The sequence below is a fragment of the Pholcus phalangioides genome, unplaced genomic scaffold (assembly GCF_987345545.1).
Source record: "Pholcus phalangioides strain wild (caught in Gottingen) unplaced genomic scaffold, Ppha-v1.0 ptg000008l_1, whole genome shotgun sequence".
Lineage (NCBI taxonomy): Eukaryota > Metazoa > Arthropoda > Arachnida > Araneae > Pholcidae > Pholcus > Pholcus phalangioides.
The window spans coordinates 18,167,787-18,189,101 of NW_028301601.1; the positions used below are offsets into that span (position 1 = coordinate 18,167,787).

Here is a 21,315-nt window from a genome sequence, read left to right on the forward strand (position 1 = left end):
GGATCATTATTTCTTAGCCTTAATATTTCCGCAGCTCCCCGCATCAATTTCATCTTTTTAACCGCATCCCTCTCTACCAATGCTCTATTTCAGTCATAACCCCGCCCTCTTTCCAGTGACGTAATTCCCGACTAGCGAATCAAAAACTCGCAGGTAAGTCCCACCGGCATCTCCACCTCATGCAATGATTTCTCCCTTTCGCATGTGAAAAACTGTTAGTTTTTAACACACCTATCACACAGCGTGTAATAACACGGATATTATTCATTTTTTTATTTTTCACCCTACTTATCATTACCATCTGCCATTTCAGGAATTGGTGAAAAAGATGGTTCTTTTTTTCCATGTACGGTTCGTGATCCATGAGTATTAACCTCCCATTAATAGAATTTCGAACTGAATCCGCTCTCTCTCATACAAAAAGTAGAAAGTTCCCACGACACTACGAGAAATAACTTCATCACACCGAAACCAATGAAAAAGGTAAATTCAAATTTTATATATATTTTCTTCTCTTCTTTTTTTTGTTTTCTAATTTTAGGTATTCGACTTTGCCTTTCTATAACAACTAGAGTGAACTTTGAAAGCATTTTTTCTTTTTTTTTGACAGATTTCCACATGGGCTTTTAAGGGGGCTCTAAATTTATTTTATAGTGAAGTTTTTATGAATTTTATTTGCGGTAGAATTCAGAATATAATGTGAATCTCGAAGCTCTGCTTAACGGTTACGCTCAGATACGATCACAGACATTATTTTTAATCATTCGTTCCACTGGGTTCGCCCAGGGCTCGATTTCAACATGGGCAACATGGTATTTGTTCAAAGACCCCATGTTTTCAGTGGGGGGCCCCCTCAATTTGATAATTGCATGTATTTTATTCAAATTTTTATAAATTTTATTTGATTAAATTTTGGAAAATCAAAAAATTTCCCCTAAATCAGATCATATTATTTCCATTATTAGCAAACCCTATTAAATATCATTTTTAATAGCTTATACCAATCAGTAATAGACTTCACGCAGCGCTTATTGTGATATTAACACCACGACAAAAATGTGTGTCACAGTCGATTCCTCAATTTCACATCTCTTTGACCGTAAAATGATTCACAAACAATGGCAAGAAAGTTCGCATGTTCGATCAGCATGAAATCCCCATATCTTCATGAAGATTCTGTATATTTGCAATGAAAAACTTGATACATCTGATCTTGCAAGTACTTTTTTCAGACGAACTGCAACAATTTTCATCCTTGGTACAGTTTAGCGGCACAATGACATAAATTTTAAATAACGCTAGAACTTTAGGAGAGACATTTGCAAATGCTGAAAGCATCATTGAATCATTAGTGACAGCATCATCGATATCAAACTGTTCTAGAGAAAGATCATGATCATTCTTATTGAAAAAGATGAAATATCATCAGTTCGCTTAAGTCTTTTATAAGAAAAACAGTAATCTTTCTAGCTTTGTTGTGCGTTGAAGCAGAGATAACTCAAAAATTAGATTTGATAACATTATCAATGATTTTTCTCATATAAGAGCGCGATAAAATCATTTACTGCAAGATATTTCATTACATTTCTCACTTAAAATGACGCAATGTCGTTTCTTGATGTGTGCAAACAAGGAGGGACGTCTTGAGAACATCATGGACCCTCGGGTAAAATGATTTTTCGGAAGCCCTTACCTGACAAATTCTCGAAAATTTCAACCAGATCTTATTTTTATGAGTTCCATCTTCTCTTCAGGCTCCCGGGTGGTGCCCGGGTTGGCCGAAGCATTAATGCGGCACTGCAAACAGGATGTACCAAACTGCTGACGTACCAAACCTCTTTGACCACAGTCGATAGGGCCCCTCTAAGTCTCTTTTGCCCAGGGGCCCCATCAAGTCACAGTCAGGCCCTGTAAAATGGTAGAAACAATTATGAATGTTAGGCAACCTATGTCATTTTCTATGGAAAAATGTCATTTTTATGTCAAATTTTAAGCAAAATCCTTGTAATATTCGAAACGATTGCAAAAAATTCCACACGAGTAAAATATTTTATTTTCACAGCACATTCAGCTAGTTATGATGCGGGTTATGAACCAAAATTTTCAAAGATTGTGTGGTATGCTTATAAGTTACACTCAGATCTGTTAATGTATGTGTGAAGTTTTTGAAATTTCGTATATATTCGTGTATAAAACACTGTAATTAGACAAATACATGTGATATATCCTAGATTTGGGTTCATAACCCTTAATCCGGGATTACACTGTTAAATTTTTATAAAAGAAGTGTTATAAAACTTGAAAATACAACCAGTAAGTGCATCGGTTACATTCGCGCGAATGTAACCAACAGGCTAATTGGTTGGTTTTTTTTTTCAACTTTTGTAAAAGATCTTTAATCAAACTTTTATAGTGTAATCCCGGCCTTAATAATATATGGCAAATTATCATATTAAAATTTTGTAATGATGCAATCAATCGATTTTTAGAACTCATATTTCAAATTCAAGTGAAATTTGAAAAATATCATTCTTCGTAAAACCCTTTGAAGTTTTCATTCACGAAAATTACTTGCAAGTAAGAACACAACACTAAAGTGGACGTAACTACGGCTCTAAGGCCGGGATTACACTGTAAAAGCTTGATAAAAGATCTTTTACAAAAATTGATAAAAGCAACCAGTAAGTCTATTAGTTACATTCGCTCGAATGTAACCGATACCTTTACTGGTTGCATTTTTCATGTTTTACGTAAGAACTTTTACAAAACTTTTATAGTGTAAACCAAAAAAGCATTCATTTGATAGAAAAATTCGCTATGAAGCTTGTCATACGTAGTCTAAGCCTTAGACTACTCTAAGGCTTAGAGCATTATGTTAATATATACCCATGGCCCGCGGGCCAAATGTGGGTCTCGGAGTCATCTGATGTGGCCCATGGCCTAAAAACTACATTTGTAAAAATGAACAAAGCCGCGCACATACATTCCCAGTTCGCTCGAGTGAGTTGCAGCGCATTCACAGATTAGGCTACTTGATTGACCTGAAGCACCTTCTAGATTAGTTTAGTGATCTGGGCTACATTTATAGATCACTTGAGTGAGCTGCGGCACATTTTCAATTAATTAAGTGGGGCACGGCACGCTTCCGGGTCACATAAGCATGCCGCTGCACACTCGCAAATCACTTAAGTGAACCGCGGCACATTCAGGGATCACTTACGTGAGCCGCGTTGCAGTTCATCACTTAAATGGTCCGTAGCATCAGGGCCGTCCTTACCCAGACGTGGAGCCCGGTGCGAAAATAATAGCGGAGGCATTTTTAGCTTCGTTTTTTTTTTTCTTCTTCTTCAGAGAAGGGAATCAAAAATATATTCAGAAAAGGAAAATCATAAAAATTTAGAATAAATGCACGAAATAATTTCAGCACCCATGAAAATTCAGAATAAATGCACGAAATAATTTCAGCACCCATGAAAATTCAGAATAAATGGAAGAAATATTCTCAGAATTGGTAAAAATTCAGAATGAATGAAATAAATAGTTTCAGAACTGACGAAAATTCAGAATTACAGAGAAATGAAGAAATTTCAGAATTCTAAGAATAGAAGAAAATTCAGAATTCTAAGAATAGAAGAAAATTCAGAATTCTAAGAATAGAAGAAAATTCAGAATTCCAGAATAGAAGAAAATTCAGAATTCTAAAAATAGAACAAAATTCAGAATTCCAGAATAGAAGAAAATTCAGAATTCTAAGAATAGAAGAAAATTCAGAATTCCAGAATAGAAGAAAATTCAGAATTCTAAAAATAGAAGAAAATTCAGAATTCTAAAAATAGAAGAAAATTCAGAATTCCAGAATAGAAGAAAATTCAGAATTCTAAGAATAGAAGAAAATTCAGAATTCTAAAAATAGAAGAAAATTCAGAATTCTAAAAATAGAAGAAAATTCAGAATTCTAAAAATAGAAGAAAATTCAGAATTCTAAAAATAGAAGAAAATTCAGAATTCCAGAATAGAAGAAAATTCAGAATTCTAAAAATAGAAGAAAATTCAGAATTCTAAAAATAGAAGAAAATTCAGAATTCCAGAATAGAAGAAAATTCAGAATTCTAAGAATAGAAGAAAATTCAGAATTCTAAAAATAGAAGAAAATTCAGAATTCTAAAAATAGAAGAAAATTCAGAATTCTAAAAATAGAAGAAAATTCAGAATTCTAAAAATAGAAGAAAATTCAGAATTCTAAAAATAGAAGAAAATTCAGAATTCTAAAAATAGAAGAAAATTCAGAATTCTAAAAATAGAAGAAAATTCAGAATTCCAGAATAGAAGAAAATTCAGAATTCTAAGAATAGAAGAAAATTCAGAATTCTAAAAATAGAAGAAAATTCAGAATTCTAAAAATAGAAGAAAATTCAGAATTCTAAAAATAGAAGAAAATTCAGAATTCTAAAAATAGAAGAAAATTCAGAATTCTAAAAATAGAAGAAAATTCAGAATTCCAGAATAGAAGAAAATTCAGAATTCTAAGAATAGAAGAAAATTCAGAATTCCAGAATGGAAGAAAATTCAGAATTCCAGAAATGAAGAAATTTCAGAATTCCAGAAATGCCAGAATTCCAGAAAAAAAATACCTTCAGAATTGATGAAAATTAAGAATTTATTTAAAAAAAATAATTCCAGACAGGGTGGAAATTCAGAATTTATGAAAGAAATTATTGTTACCGTGAATGCAGGGCTTGGTGCAGTCACACCTGTCGCATACCAACTAAGGGCGGCTCTCCGTAGCGTATCCCCTCAGATCACATAAGTTTCCCGCAGCACATTTACGAATCGCTTTAGTGACCTGGCTTGCTGTTCCAGATCACTCAAGTGGCCTGCGGCACATTCTCACTTCAATTAAGTTGCCCACGGCACATTTACAAGACACTCATTTAACCTGGGGTGCTGTTCCAGATCCCTTAAGTAGTCCATGGCACACTTTCAGATAATTTTAGTAGCACTTCGCACATTCCCAAACCGCTTAAATAGCCCGTAGAAAATTAACATATTACTCAAGTGACTTCGATCACATTCATAGATCACTTAAGTGATCCGCGGTGCAGTTCCAGGTCAATTAAATGGCCCTCGGCACATTCCCAGATCACTCAAGTGACCCGTTGCACATTTACAGGTCAATTAAGCAGCCTGCTTCACGTTTGCGGATCAGTTAAGTGGCCCGCGACAGATTTCCAAACCAATGAAGTGGCCCGAACTCTGCAAAACGTTGAGCACCCTTGGCGTAGAGTTCAAGTTCATTGAAGATAAGTCTGAATTTCAACTTGGGGGGGATTGAGGAAGCATTACATGTTAATGTTTCATTGTTATTTCTCTGGTGTGGAGAGAGAGTTACTTCTCAAGTTCTGTGATGAACAAATGACAGCATTAGAACCCGCTTACAACATAAATGTGTGTCAGGGCCATGGCCCCCCCCCCACCCCACATCCTGGAGCAGAGCCCCTAAACTGGGATCTTTTGCGGACCCCTTTATGATAGCGTGGAAAAGAAAAAAAAGAGAAAAAAAAATGATGAAAGTCGTCCTGGGCCCCAGGGCCGGAACCCTGTCAGCCCCATCCTTGGGGGAGAGTCATGGTTAGGGCTAAACATACCTTCTTAACACACGTTCCAGCGTGTACCGATTCGTTAGAAATTGTACATGCAATCCCAGAGGGATATTCGCGGAGCGTATGTACGATTAAGTAGTAATGAGGAAACATGGAACCGTGAACCACAGTTGAAATTGAAAAACAGTTGAACCAAACAGCGACGTATTTACAGGGCGACTTGGCGGGCTATAGCCCAGGGCGGTTAGTGCAGCTTGGTGGCAAATTTGAGGAATGATTGGCCAAGAAAATTGTAGGATGGGAGAATAGGGCGGCAAAATTTGTATGATCCTCAATAAATTCGTCCATATCAAAACAGCTAGAGGCTAGGTCAGCGAGTGGAAAATTCAGAAATAATATTCCAGAATTGATTGAAATTTAGCATTAATAGAAAAAAAAATTCCCAGAAATGTGTGAGGTGAAATTCAGGATTAATAAAAGAAAAAAAATCCCAAAATTTATTGTAATTCAGAATAAATGCATAAAATAATCCAAGAATGAATGAGAAATAATCGCAGAATGAATGAGAAATAATCGCAGAATGAATGAGTGAAATAATCGCAGAATGAATGAGAAATAATCGCAGAATGAATGAGAAATAATTGCAGAATGAATGAGAAATAATCGCAGAATGAATGAGAAATAATCCAAGAATGAATGAGTGAAATAATCGCAGAATAAATGAGAAATAATCGCAGAATAAATGAGAAATAATCGCAGAATGAATCCCCTTTTCCAACCCAATTGGATAAAAGGCAAAAATCCCGGACTTCGTTCCTTGTTTGGTGTCATAGAACAAAGTAGAGAAATAATACAAGAATATAAATGAAAAGAAAAATCCCAGAATCGATCGAAATTTCAAATTAATGAAAGAAAAAATCACAGAATCGACAAAAATTTAGAATTGAAAAAAAGAAGAAACATAACCGAATTGATGGGAATTCAAAATTGATGAAAGAAAATAGTTCTATAGAATTCTGAATGCAAATTCCAGAATCAAATCAGTTTGAATCTCAAACACTTTGTTTACAACACAAAAAATGCTATTTGATGTATGTATATTTTTTCTGTTCTATTTCCGTATGTGTGGGCCACATCCCCCCCCCCCCGCAGACCGCAGGACCCGGTGCGATCACACCCGTCGGATACCCCCTAATGGTAGTTCTGTTTATACAGCCCGCGCTAAATCAATTCCAGTTGAAATATGTCCCGCAAAACAAACCGATAAGTTTGCGTACTATTCAGAAGCGTATTTTGGGCGGTTGAAGCCCAAGGAGCAGAAAAAAGTTTGAAGTTGGTGTTTTGTAGGTTATTGTGGCCCTTTCCGAAGTCAGGGCCCAGGGTGCGTGCCCGGTGCACCCGTTATTAAATCCGCCTCTGGCACCATTCTTCCACAAATGCATTCTGAAACTCTTTTAATTATCCTCATCAGTAGAGCCCGGAAGTTTAGGCACTAAAAATGCCTAAAATAGGCACTAAAAAAAGGCATTTATAATTTATGGAAAAAGGAAAAATAACTGAAACTAAAAGGTATTATGGATCTAAAGACTAGCAGAAAAACTGGTTGCATTTAATCCCTCTACTGCTTTAAATATGGTTTATAATAACTAACTGCATTATAATGCAAGTTAAACTAATTTCAAGCCCAAAATATCCCGTCAGTAGATAGGTCAATTCCGGGACCACAATTACCAGACTCGGAGCCCGTAGAGAAAATGACTTGTGGGGCTCCTTCGAGTTGCGAATAATTATAGTTTGTTGTATTATTTGGAATGATCATTATCATTTCTATATAGTTGAAACATAGCTACCTTGTTCTAATGTAATAAAAAAATTAGTTTTTTTTTATATATTGTCACGTATTCGGGACTCCTTTAAGCGTGGGGGCCCTGTGTAGCCGCATCTGTCACACACCCCTGAGGGCGACTAGTAATTTTAATCGAATACTAAGTATTTATGTAACATAAATAGCCTAGGTTGTTTGCAGTGCATTTATGGTGCAAAAAACAAAATCAGCAGAACAACATGGGACCCAAAGCCCTGTCTGCTCCTACCCCACCGTAGGGTAGGAGCAGACGACCATGACGTCAATTGATGACCTCTTGGGACAGTCACCCGTCAGCTATACATATCCAATGCCTAATCACGTTAGGTTCACAACACGGGCACGCGCATTCCAACATGTACCAATTCGTTAGAAGTTCCGCAGAGGAATATGGACGAGGTGCATGTGTGGTTTAGTAGTAGTAGTAATCCAATGCCTGAGCGAGACATGTTCATGTGAAGCATGTGGGGGGAAACAAAAATGTCTAATTTTCCTCTGCTTTTCTAGCATGGGCTGCGTTCATCCGAAACAACATCATTCACGTCCAACACCATCCGTTCAAAGTTAATGCCCGCGGCAACACCAACTTCTCTATCTATCAGATCACTTATTCGCGTTTAAATGAGGCTGGAAGGGGGTGTGGCTTTCTGATGATAATTAATACCGAGAGAGTTGGAAAATTTTAAAAAGAGCAATTCTTTTGTTCTCAATGCTCGAAATATTCAAGTTTTAATGATTATGGCCTCTGAAATTCACTAATAAACTTCAAAACATGTTAAAATAGGCATTTATGGCAGGAATACTTTAAAAAAGTCGTTTTTACTAAAAAAGTTTGAAAATAGGCAAAAAAGGCATTTATGTCTGGCATTTTGCCTGAACTTTCCGGACCATCTACTCATCAGTTTCAACTGTTTAACCAAAAACTACAAAATGTTTCTTTTTCTCTACGTGCGAAAAGGACCAAACAGGAAAATGTTAACCGTAATCCTTGTGGGGTAAGCGCCGAAGCGCCGCGTATTCGTAAGCGCCTCAGTCGAGAAAAGTTCAACGTAGCCGCCGCACCGTATCGGATAAAATTTAACATACATATAATTACGCTTTTCTTTTATTGGACGAGAATGGTTAGAAAATACGAAAATAGTTGCCTGATGTGCTCAGAACGATTTCTGAATAATTGAAACGCAATTCATTCGTTAATTTTCTTGACCACTTTTTCCTCGAACTTGCCACACTGCTACAATCCGCTTGGTGGTCACTCAACTCCTGCAAGTACACTCGTGCTTCTAAATCACACTTTTTGGTCACTCCCACGCTCACATACTGCTTAAGTCACTCTTTTAGTCACTCACGTGCTTCCTCACCCGTTTTGGTCACTCACATGCTTGCACACGGTTTCTGTCGCTCACATGCTGGCAAATGCTTTAGGCCACTCTTTTGATTGCTCACTGACATGGTTCCTTCTTGGGTCACTGCTGTAGGTCCTATAGAGCATGTGTAAACGTGTAAATAATGAAAGGAACCCTGCAAGGAACCATGTCAATGAGCAATCAAGAGAGTGTGCAAGCATTTGAGTGACTGAAACAGCGTGCAAGCATTTGAGTGACTAAAACGGTGTGTGCAAGCATGTGAATGACTTACAGTCTAGGTCAGCGTTTCTCAACCTGTGGTCCGCGACGATGGCGTAGGTAGCCCGCAGGCAGACTTCATAATTCAATTCTAACTGGATGGAAAATTATTCAAATGTTGTAAATATCCATATGGATTCACAAATATAATATCCATATGGATTCGCAAATAAAAATTGTACCTTCGTACTTAGGTTCATTATACCTCATCAAGGAAACTGCGAGAAATTTCGATCCTAAATACGGGACAACATTAATTTTCAGCCCAAAAAAAAACAATTTACCACAAAAATTGCTAATTACTGTAAAGAGGGGTTAAGTGTGGGAAAAGTAAAATGTTGCTACAAATCGCAATGAACAAACATTTGACGAAAAAACAACATTCAAATGACCCGATTACTGTAAAATAAGGGACGCCGCCAACTGTCGTTGAAAACATTGCCAGAAGTCAGCAAAATCCCGAATTATTGTTAAAATTCCTGAAAAAATTAAAAAAAAACCGGTTCAAACAGATGAATATTTGTACTTATACCCCCAAAATTATCACAAATTATAAAAACGCTGTTTATTAACGATTGCAGTGAGCACCAAATTTATATAAACATCATTGAAAAAACGGGACAAATGTATAAAAAGAAATTCAGAACCACTAAAAGAATACAGAAATGTCCCGTAACACGGGATGCAAGTGATCCGTCGATTGTTTCAGATATTTTACCAGTCCTTGGGTTCAGAAAAGTTGAGAAACACTGGTCTAGGTCAGTGGTTCTTAACCGGGGGCTATATGGCCCCCTTGTGGTACTGGGATACTTCAAGGGGGCCACGGAAGAAAATGGAGAAGGGGGGGGGGGCATGACAGGTGGTTTGGAGAGCTGAGAAGAAAAATTAAGGTGTGAAGAAATAAAATTTTTATATTAGTGACTAACACTTACAGTGAGAGAGGGAATCCAACAAAACCACCCATAAAACCAAGGCCTTCTTTAGGGCATGGACCCACCCAGGCCTCACCGCCTACATTTTGCAACAATTTCCCTAGGATGGGGTTTTTCTCAAGTCCCCGGCTAAATTTTTCAAACCCCCTTCCCCCTATATGAAATTTATTGTATGAAAAAAAAAATGATGAAAACCATATTAAGCCCCGAGCTGTAGCTCTGTCACTCCTACTCTTGTGAGAGGCCTCATGCCCATAAGTGACCCTACCTTATGATATTTTGTTTAGTACAATTAATTTTGAAAATAAATAGGAAATATGTAGGCTGTTTATTTCCAGCTAAGTATAGGACTACCATAGCATCACTTTGCCTAAGGAGGGGGCCCATGATATTGAGACGGTCCTGATAGAACTCGGACTAGCGGGGAGATCAATAAATTCTAGGCTACTGGTCTGGAGGCCAATTTTAGTTGCAAAATTTTTGTTCAGTATAAATTCACTGAAAAAAATCATTTCAATACGTATAAAGTGTTTTGCTTTTAGATGAGAGTTGAAAACTCTGGGTAAGACAGGGGAGCCCCGAGAAAAAAATATGGCGCAAAGGGGCCACGGGCAAAAAAAGGTTAAGAAACACTGGTCTAGGTCATTCACATGCTTGCACACGCATGTGCGTACACAGTTCCCTCACTGTGTACGCGTCATTCTTTTAGCCATTCACATAGTTGCACGCACTCTAGGTCACAGTTTTGGTCATTCAAACGCTTGCAAACGCTCTAGATCACTCTTTTGATCATTGACATGCTTTCACGATCACTAGGTCACACTTTTTGGTTATTCACATGCTTTGTACGCACTCAAGGCAGGGGTGAATTTAACGGCGGGCGCATCGGTCGTTCCCTGGGCCCCGACTTCTGAAGAGCCAAGCAAAAAACACCAACTTCACACTTTTTTTCTAATTTAAGGGGCCCAGTATTTTTTCTGCGTCCGGGACCTCAAACGACCAAAATCCGCTTCGGACTAGGTCACTGTATTGGTCATTCACAAGCTTGCACAAGCTCTAGATCACTCACTGATCTGATCCCTAGCTAAATTTAGAAATTTGGTTTTTGATGACTTTTTCCGAAAATTTCATTTCATACTGATTTTTTTTTTTTTTTCGATTTGCAGAATCAGGAGAGACAGGGCAACAATTTTCTAATTGTGTTTTGGGGCACACGGGGACTGTATGGAAAGTTAGTTTTTATACCAAGGAAACAGTTATTTTCCGGATATTATGCTGAGGTGAACTCGGAAAGAAAAGTCATCGCGTCTCCGCCGGGACTCTTGCATACCGGGCAAGCATGCTACCATCTACACCACTGGAGATATGACCCTGCCTTACTTATTTCACGCACTGTGGCGTGAGGCGCTGAAGTAGAGGCATTAGGAGCCTGTCTTAACTTCTTCCTGAAATTAATAAGGAAGGTAGGGCCATGTCTCCAGTGGTGTAGATGGTAGCATGCTTGCTCGGTATGCAAGAGGGCCTGGATTCGGGTCCCGGCGGAGACGCGATGACTTTTTGTTCCGAGTTCACCTCAGCATAATATCCGGAAAATAACTGTTTCCTTTACACCTCGAGCTGAGAAAAAGTCACCTATCTCTCTTTAGTTTTTATATTTCAATAATTATACAACCCCTTGAAACATGAATGACATATCTGAGTACTACAGTATACGTTATTTGGAAAATTTTTTGAATTGGATGTACAGTATACTTCTAGGTTGAACGGTTCGCCAGTAAAATGCTATACCCCCCCCCCCTCCTGTTTGCTATGCACCCTGTATATTTTTCAAAATTGAAAACGGTGAAACTGAAGAATGACGTAAAATATGTACTGAATGATAATTACCGAATGCAACCAATAAGCATATTGGTTAGATTCTCTTGAATGCAAACCAATGCGTTAATTGGTTGTAGTTTTCAAGTTTTGTAAAAATATTTTATCAAACATTTATAGTATAATCCCCACCTTAGCGGGAAATAATAATCTCAAATATGTATTCAAATGCTTCAAATTTCATAGTATTTCGTTTTAAGGCCGGCATTACACTATAAAAGTTTAGTAAAAGTACTTGAAAAATGCAACCAATAGGCGGATCAGTGAAGTTCGCTCGAATGTAACAGATGTGCTTATTCGTTGCCTTTTTCAAGTTTTATAAAATAATTTTTATGAAACTTTTACAGTGTAATACCGGCTTTACTGCACTTTTCTCACTAAATTCTACCACTGGCCGAGAACTAAAATTCATTGTTCTCAGTTTTTCCAAAATTCTGGAGCTTCACCATAACCGTTTAACATTCCAGCATTCCTTATATATGTTATGGTAAATATGATACATCTGTAAATATGCATAATTACTGATTATCATGAATAATTACCAATCATCTAGGTAATTTTGATCAAATTTCCTATATTTATCACTTTTACCGGTGATTATGCATAGTTCCCGAATGGAGTTGGTAAGTATGATAAATATGTAAAACATTATATGGAAATATCAATCAAATTCAACCACTTTTCAACAGTTTCTGTGGTACGTGAAGGGTGCTCTGCGTATATTTTTGCATAAAAATTAAATTAAATTAAAAATACAACCAATAGGCTGATCGATTATATCCGAGAAAATGCAACCGATCAGTATAATATGGTTAGACTCTTCAAGTTCTATAAAAGCACTTTTACAAAACTTTATAGCAAAACTTTAGTGTAATCCCGTCCTAACATACGCATAAAGGGATACGGCCGGACTAGAAGTGTCTCTCTCTCTCTCTCATTCGCTATTTAATTAACTTTACGCATAGATATTCCTAATTGATAACTAACTCCCTATCAATGGAAACAAATATTTATAGCGAAATATTTTCATATTTCACCTCTTTTAGGCTGGTATTACACTTAAAAGTTCGATAAAGGTCTTTTTATAAAACTTGAAAAATTCAACCAATAAGCGTATTGGTTGCATTTGCTCGAATGTAACCTATGAGCTTTATTGGTTGGATTTTTTGAGTTTTATGAAAGGGATTTTATCAAACTTTTATAGTGTAATACCGCCCTTAGACATATAAAATTTTCATAAAAGTTCTTTTATAATACTTGAAAAATCCAACCAATAGGCGCATGGGTTACATCCGAGCGAATGTAACCGAAAGGGTTATTGGTAGCATTTTTCTATTTTTGCAAAAGATCTTTTAGCAAACTTTTATATTGTAATGCCTGCTTACATTCGTGAAATACATCGAAGAATAGAGCAATATTGAAGAATAGAATGAAGGAGATTAGATCTTTACTTATTTTTTTGATTGCTTGAGAAATGGGTTGTAAAGGTGACTTTATAACAAATTCCCAACAATCAATCACAGTTGTTTGCTTCAAAAACAAGACACGACTTCTTGGAAAAAAGGAAAATAAACACAAAAGAAAACTTCCGTTCAAACTAAATACACTGTTTGTGTGTGCGTGTTTCAAAAATTCTGGTTCCACAGCAGTTATTGCACTATAAAAGTTTTGTAAAACTTCCTTTATAAAACTTGAAAAATGCAACCAATAACGCATTCAAGCTAATGTAACCAATAGGATCATTAGTTGGTGTTTTTTTTTTTTAAGTTTTTAAAAGATCTTTTATCAAACTTTTACAGTGTAATCCCGGTCTAGGACAGCGAAATTCAAATTCTATCAACTAAGCCAATATTCTTCAACCTTTTTATACCTGCGGACCAGCGGAAAATAAACAAATAAGATAAATAATTTGCAGACCGGCAAAAGATAAATGTGCAAAATAATTTACGGTCCATCAAAAAATGAATACATAACGAAAATTATTTGCGGAACGTCCAAAAAGTTCAATAAGAAAAATAATTTGCGGACTTTCAAAAGATGAATAAAAAATAGGTTTGCCATGCACCCTGTATATGCAATTCATATGAAGGGGGGGGGGTTGTACGTAATCACTGGGGAATTCGATAAATTCATCACACACCAAAATGTTCGATAGCATGTTGTTCGATGTAAAATTATGAATATTTACCGGAAATTATGCATAATAACCGGGTTTATCACATTAACCGCATGTAAGGCCTGGATTACACTATAAAAGTTTTGTAAAAGTGTTTTTTTTATAAAACTTGAAAAATACAACCAATAAGCTGATCGGTTACATCCGAGAAAATGAAACCGATCAGTATAATGGTTGGATTCTTCAAGTTTTATAAAAGCACTTTTACTAAACGTTTATAGTATAATCCCGGCCTAACTAACGTATGCATAGGGAATACGACCGGACTAGAAGTATCTCTCTCTCTCTCATTCGCTATTTAACTAATTTCACGCATAGATATTACTAATTGATAACTAACTCCCTATCATGGAAACGAATATTTATAGCGAAATATTTTTATATTTCACCTCATTTAGGCCAGGATTACACTATAAAATTTTCATAAAAGTTCTTTTATAATACTTGAGAAATGCAAGTCAAAATGGTGTAAGTTATAAAAAAAAAGGTAAATTATTCAAGCAAAAATATAATAAAATAAATTTAAGCTACCATTCAAACTACCATTAAAAACAAGGATACTAAACCTGATATTGCGGGGCCACTTCATTGGTTTGTAAAAGGGTCGCGGGCCATTTAAGTCACGCGAAACCGTGCCCTGGGTAACTGAAGTGATTGGGGGAACTGCACAGTGGACTGCTCAAGCAGTGCCGCAACTTTGTCATCAAGGGCAAGTACGCATATATGGAAGAGCAGTTAAAGGATGAATTTGGTGCCCCCATGGTCCAGCGCCATAGGACCTCCCCCCCCCACCCCTCAGTCCCCAGTTGTGGCCCTGTATGCGAATGCTCTGGAATGTTGCCACAAGTCACAGCGATCTGTACACGTGTCAGAGCTATCTGTATATGTGCCGCGAGTAACTTAAGTTATGTGGAAATGTGGCTTTCCGCTTACGAGCTCTGGAACTGTGCCGCTGCTCACTCAAGTGATCTATGAATATTCCATTGGTCACTGAAGTGATCTGGGAATGTGCCGTTGGTTCTTGAGCATCTTTAAATGCCTCGTGTATAGCTAAAATGATATGAAATGTGGCATGCTCCACTTGAGTGAAGCACAATTGTGACGTAAAACTGCGCCGCAAGTCACTTAAGTTATATAGAACGGTGCGGCAGGTCCCTTAAGTGATCTGTAAATATACCGTGGGTCACTTGAGTTATCCGTAAATGAGCCACCTCGTTTTTTTTTTATTTTTACGAAATTAGCTGCGAGACATCAGATGATTCCAAGGGCCACATTTAACCCTCGGGTCATAGGTTGAGCATGTATGATTCAAAACGATCGATACAACGTATAACCAAAACCGATGCTAACGAAAATCGTAATAAATCGTTTAAAGTAAGCAAAAATAGCTAATTTTTTAACTGTTTTCGATTATTCTATAAATTTGTTCAAAAAATTTCGATGGTTTTATTCAAAAAGTTTCGATGAATTTATTCAAAAATTTCGATGAATTTATTCAAAAATTTCGATGAATTTATTAAAACAATTTCGGTGAATTTATTACAAAATTTCGATGAATTTATTACAAAATTTCGGTGAATTTATTTAAAAAAAATTTCGATGAATTTATTTAAAAAAAATTTCGATGAATTTATTAAAAAAATTTCAATGAATTTATTAAAAAATTTCGATGAATTTATTTAAAAAAATTTCGATGAATTTATTCAAAAAATTTCAATGAATTTATTCAAAAAATTCTGATGAATTTATTCAAAAAATTCTGATGAATTTATTCAAAAAATTTCAGTGAATTTATTCAAAAAATTTCAGTGATTTATTCAAAAAATTTCAGTGAATTTATTCAGAACATTTCAATCAATTCAATTACGAATATGAACGAGAGATAGTTACTACGATATCAAATAACGATTAATTGTGTATTTTTCCAGGTTTAATAACGATATAAATGAAAAACGAGTTTGAATTTGCGTGTCCGTGATCGTCGATATGATCTGGTCAAATCCGAAACCGAAACCAATGGAAACGGTCCGAAAAGACGTCTCCGTCGAGAGGAAAAGTCACAAGATCGCGTCAAAATGTGACAGACCCCGGGAAGAGCCATCGCCGAAGACATCCACCAAAAAGATATCTTTCTCGATATCATCGCTATTGGCACCGTCGAAGCCGAAAGAGTCCAGTCCATCCACGAATGTGAGCATCGAGCGTTCGCCGGACCACTTCGGGACCACACACCACGAAGAGGTACAGAGACTCCCTCCCGTGGCATCCGATGTCTTACCGATGGTGGTTCCGTCACCGCTGTTGCACCGAGTCTACCCTCTCCACACGTCCCACGTCTTTCCCGAAAGTCATTTGGCGGCTTCTTCGGGCTTGAACTGGCAAGCGAGTCATGCTGGACTTGGAATTCTTCGGATGAGCCGACCCGATCCAAGTGAGTGTTTTCTCTTATACTTAGGTTGATTCGATACAGCAGGAGGCTTCAACCAATGGCCCGTGGGCCAAATGTGGCCCAGAAAAAAGCTACTTTACATAGAAAGACGATTAAATTGCAAAAGGAATTCGTTAGAGTGCTGGCCATTGAAATATGTACTGCCTTATTTGGAACTGTAATACATTTTCCGGATTCGATAGTAATGCCGTGCATTATAACCCGTATTTAACATAATAACCCGTTATTACCAATCGTCTTGGTAAGTTTGATGAATTTATCGCTTTTACCGTTGGATATGCATCATATTCAAGCGTCGTTCCTAAATTTGATAAATATTGAAAATATTATCGCTTTATCCGGTGATTATGCATAATAATCAAGTGTAGTTGGTAAATTTGAAAAATACTTGAAATTTATATCGTCTTCATCTGTGATTATGCGTAATACGCTAAGCGCAATCTATGAATTTGATAATTATGAAGAAAATTACAAATGAGTCTAATATGTATGATAAATATAGTCAGAACCCGATGTAATGACAACACGTTTCACGATCGTACCCCGATATTATGACAACAAATTTTATCATCGCACCCTGATACAATGATAACAAATTTTACGATCGTACCCCGATATAATGATAACAAGTTTTACGATCGCACCTCGATATACAGTCAAATCCCATTTTAACGAATGCCGTTATAGCGAAATTCTCGTTTAAGCGAACACTTTTCTAATCCTCCAGATTAGTTTACCTAGGAACAATGCATAATAAACATGGAATTCCTTTATAACGAAATTTCATTGTAACGAAACGATTTCTTCGGTCTCTTGGAGTTCGTTATAACGGGATTCGACAATCATAATAACAAATTTTACGATCGTACCTCGATGTTCCTGATATTGTGACAACAAATTTTACGATCGCACCCCAATACAATGACAACAAATTTTGCCATCGTACCCTGATATAATGACAACAATTTTTACAATCATACCCCGATATGAGGATAACGAATTTTACTATAGTACCCCGATACAATGACGACAACTTTTACGAACGTATCTGATATAAAGATGCAATACATGCCGGTAAACGTGATATGTATAAATTTATCTTTTATAGAAATTCACCACTTACCAAAATGCTTGGTAAGTACTCATAATAACCGGTTATTATGTGCAATAACCGCATCCATCATATTTACCGTAACAAAAACATTGAAAAGGACGTCGTAATGAATTCGGGGAACAGGAGCCAAAACAGTTTTCGAGACATGATTTCATAGCATTTCGAGAGGCCAAAATAAATAATTCAAGAATTATTCAAGAAAAAATAATTTCATAATTGATGGAAATTAATAATTAATGGGAAAATTATTTACAGAATCGCGGGAAGAAATAATTGCAGAGAACTGCTGATATAAATAATTTCAGAATTATTGACATTAATTTCAGAATTGTGTTAGAAGTAATAATTCATGAAAGAAAACGTAAGAATAATTGGTCAGAAAAAATAATTTCGTAATTAAGGGAAAAATAATTTCAGATTTATTCGAACGAATTATACAGATTTATTGCGAGACGCTTCGTCGAAAATTTTAAGTTGGCCCGTAATGTGTGTCTGAGAGGTTGAAGACCCCTGCATAACAGGGTGTCCCATAAATCCGTCAATAGTATAGAAATTCAAGAAATTGGCTTGCAGTCGAATCCCGTTTTAACGAATACTGTTATAGCGAAAATCTCGTTTTAACGAAAACTTTTCTAATCGCCCAGATAACTTTACATAGGAGCAATGTATAAATCCAGAATCCCTTCATAACATAACTTCGTTATAACAAAGTTATTTCTCCGGTCTCTTGGAGTTCGTTATAACGGGATTCGATGCAGGGTTTACGATTAAAACCCAATCAAAGCTCATATCTGAATTTTACTGTTAATGACGCTTGCAAGGCTTTCGTAGTGATGTTGACATCGGTGAATAAAGCACTATTGGTGAAGTTGTTTTAAACTTGATCACTTGAAACTTTGCGAACGTTCCTGGGACTTGATTGAATGAAGGTCCTCTTTATGATTTTACCAGCGGAGAATTGCGGGGGGGGGGGGGGGGGGGTTAATTGTTGTCGGTGAATTTTCCGGTGGTAAATTAAGAATTTTCGCAGCGGCGACTTGTATAGCAATGAATTTTCCCAATTCTTGTCGGTGAACATTCCTGTGGTTAATTGTTCTCGGAAATTTCCCATCAACAATTTTTTCTGCGATTAATTGTTGTCGATGAAATTTTTTAGGAGTGAATTTTTCTATTGGTGAATTTTCGAAGCGGCGAATTGTATAGCAATGAATTTTCCCCAATTCTTGTCGGTGAACGTTCCTGTGGTTAATTGTTGTCGGAGAATTTTCCGTCAGCGAATTATTGTCGGTGAATTTTTCTGCGATTAATTGTTGTCGGAAATTTCCCATCAACAATTTTTTCTGTGATTAATTGTTGTCGATGAAATTTTTTAGAAGTGAATTTTCCTATTGTTAAATTTTCGCAGCGGCGAATTGTATAGCGATGAATTTTCCCCAATTCTTGTCGGTGAACGTTCCTGTGGTTAATTGTTGTCGGAGAATTTTCCGTCAGCGAATTGTTGTCGGTGAATTTTCCTGCGATTAATTGTTGTCGGAAATTTCCCATCAACAATTTTTTCTGCGATTAATTGTTGTCGATGAAATTTTTTAGGAGTGAATTTTCCTATTGGTGAATTTTCGCAGCGGCGAATTGTATAGCAATGAATTTTCACCCAATTCTTGTCGGTGAACGTTCCTGTGGTTAATTGTTGTCGGAGAATTTTCCGTCAGCGAATTGTTGTCGGAGAATTTTCCGTCAGCGAATTGTTGTCGGAGAATTTTCCGTCAGCGAATTGTTGTCGGAGAATTTTCCGTCAGCGAATTGTTGTCGGAGAATTTTCCGTCAGCGAATTGTTGTCGGAGAATTTTCCGTCAGCGAATTGTTGTCGGAGAATTTTCCGTCAGCGAATTATTGTCGGTGAATTTTTCTGCGATTAATTGTTGTTTCAAATTTCCCATCAACAATTTTTTCTGTGATTAATTGTTGTCGATGAAATTTTTTAGGAGTGAATTTTCCTATTGTTAAATTTTCGCAGCGGCGAATTGTATAGCGATGAATTTTCCCCAATTCTTGTCGGTGAACGTTCCTGTGGTTAATTGTTGTCGGAGAATTTTCCGTCAGCGAATTGTTGTCGGTGAATTTTCCTGCGATTAATTGTTGTCGGAAATTTCCCATCAATGAATTTTCCTAGCGGTGAATTGTTGACGGTGAATCTTCCGTAATTCGAGTGAGACATTCCACGTCAAGACCCAAAATTCTTGAATCCTAATACGTATATATTTGATGATTAATTTCCCACAATCTCTTTGCAGGTATCCCAGAATCGATGAAACTGGCACCAGTCAAGTGCCAGCTCCGAAGGCACAAGAGCAACAGGAAACCTCGGACTCCTTTCACGTCTCAGCAGCTGATGAGCCTGGAGAAGAAGTTCCGAGCCAAACAGTACCTTTCGATTTCCGAAAGGGCCGAATTTTCCAATTCGCTGAAGCTCACCGAGACCCAAGTGAAGATATGGTTCCAGAACCGCAGGGCCAAAGAGAAGAGACTCAAGGAGGCGGAGCTGGAAAAGCTCAGGATGCAGAGCAGGTCGTCGTACCTGGGCGCTACCGCGACGACCGCCGCGTACATCGGCGGAATGTACTGCTCGGCGAGCAATATACTCAACCAAAGAATGTTCTACCCCTATACGAGTCCGTGATTATGGTCAAGTCGGTTTCGTCAAGTCAAAAAAAAGCCGTGGACTGTTGATGCCCGAATTTCCAACGAGGACTCTTATCGCTTATTTTGTGGATTATTCTCGTGTATTCAGTCACTATACTCGAAAGATAAATTTGTACATCCATTTATTGCACATTTCAGTTCTTTTTCATTGCAGTCGAATCATAACGATTCTAGTTTCTAATCTACAAGTGGTTAGGGAGCTAACCTCTGATTGTGCAAGTCTGGCTTCGAATCCCAGTTCTTTGATGTCTACTAACACTTACAAATTTCCCTTGTGACAGATCTTATGAATCTCTTTGGGAGTGCATGGGGAGGATCATGTTTAAATAAAATCATGGGTTTCCTCTGTGAATCATTCAGTCCAGTATACTCATAGCTTGAAATTTTGCATAAAAACATTTTAAAAAAAAGAGTCAATTAATTAATTAATGAGAAAATGAACCTGAGAATCAATCACGGTGTGACTTTGTGTTATGGCCCGGTACTGGGCTGCAGCCCGGTGGTTGAGAAACACTGGCCTAGAGCCACCTTTTTGCGGTTCGATCTAGAACTCCTAGAACAGGCATCTTCAACCCATTGCTCGCGAGCACCATGGTGCTCTCTGAAGCACTCACAGTGCTCGCTGCTCGTGTCTGATTTCGTGCTCGCGAACACTTGATCAACTTTCCAATTGAACACCCTTTACAAATTGCATTCAAGAAAAATGTTAATACGTTTTGCCTTTTTTCATATAAATTGCATTCGTATGTCAAACTTGTAATATTAAGAGTGCTCTTCTTTTGAGGATGGGTACAGACAGTGCTCGTGACAAGAAAAAGGTCGAAGACCTCTGTCCTAGAGATAGAAGGCTTCCGTACGGGTTGTCAACTTCATCTGTAACGTCATTAAGACTACCTAGCATATTTGCCACATTTTGAACCACAACATCCTATTTCGATTCTTCTTATTTTGGCGTGGAATCTTCCTGATTGGCTCACAAG

General features: G+C 37.1%; 1 protein-coding gene across 1 annotated transcript; it reads left to right on the forward strand.

Annotated features, from left to right (window-relative positions):
- The first annotated feature begins 219 nt into the window (after positions 1–219).
- LOC149083928 (uncharacterized) lies at positions 220–20,463 on the forward strand. Its single transcript, XM_089235429.1, has 3 exons — positions 220–483; positions 16,001–16,503; positions 19,927–20,463. The coding sequence occupies exons 2-3, from the start codon at positions 16,059–16,061 to the stop codon at positions 20,310–20,312; spliced, it is 831 nt and encodes a 276-aa protein (XP_089091555.1). The 5' UTR covers positions 220–483; positions 16,001–16,058; the 3' UTR covers positions 20,313–20,463.
- Positions 20,464–21,315: the final 852 nt, after the last annotated feature.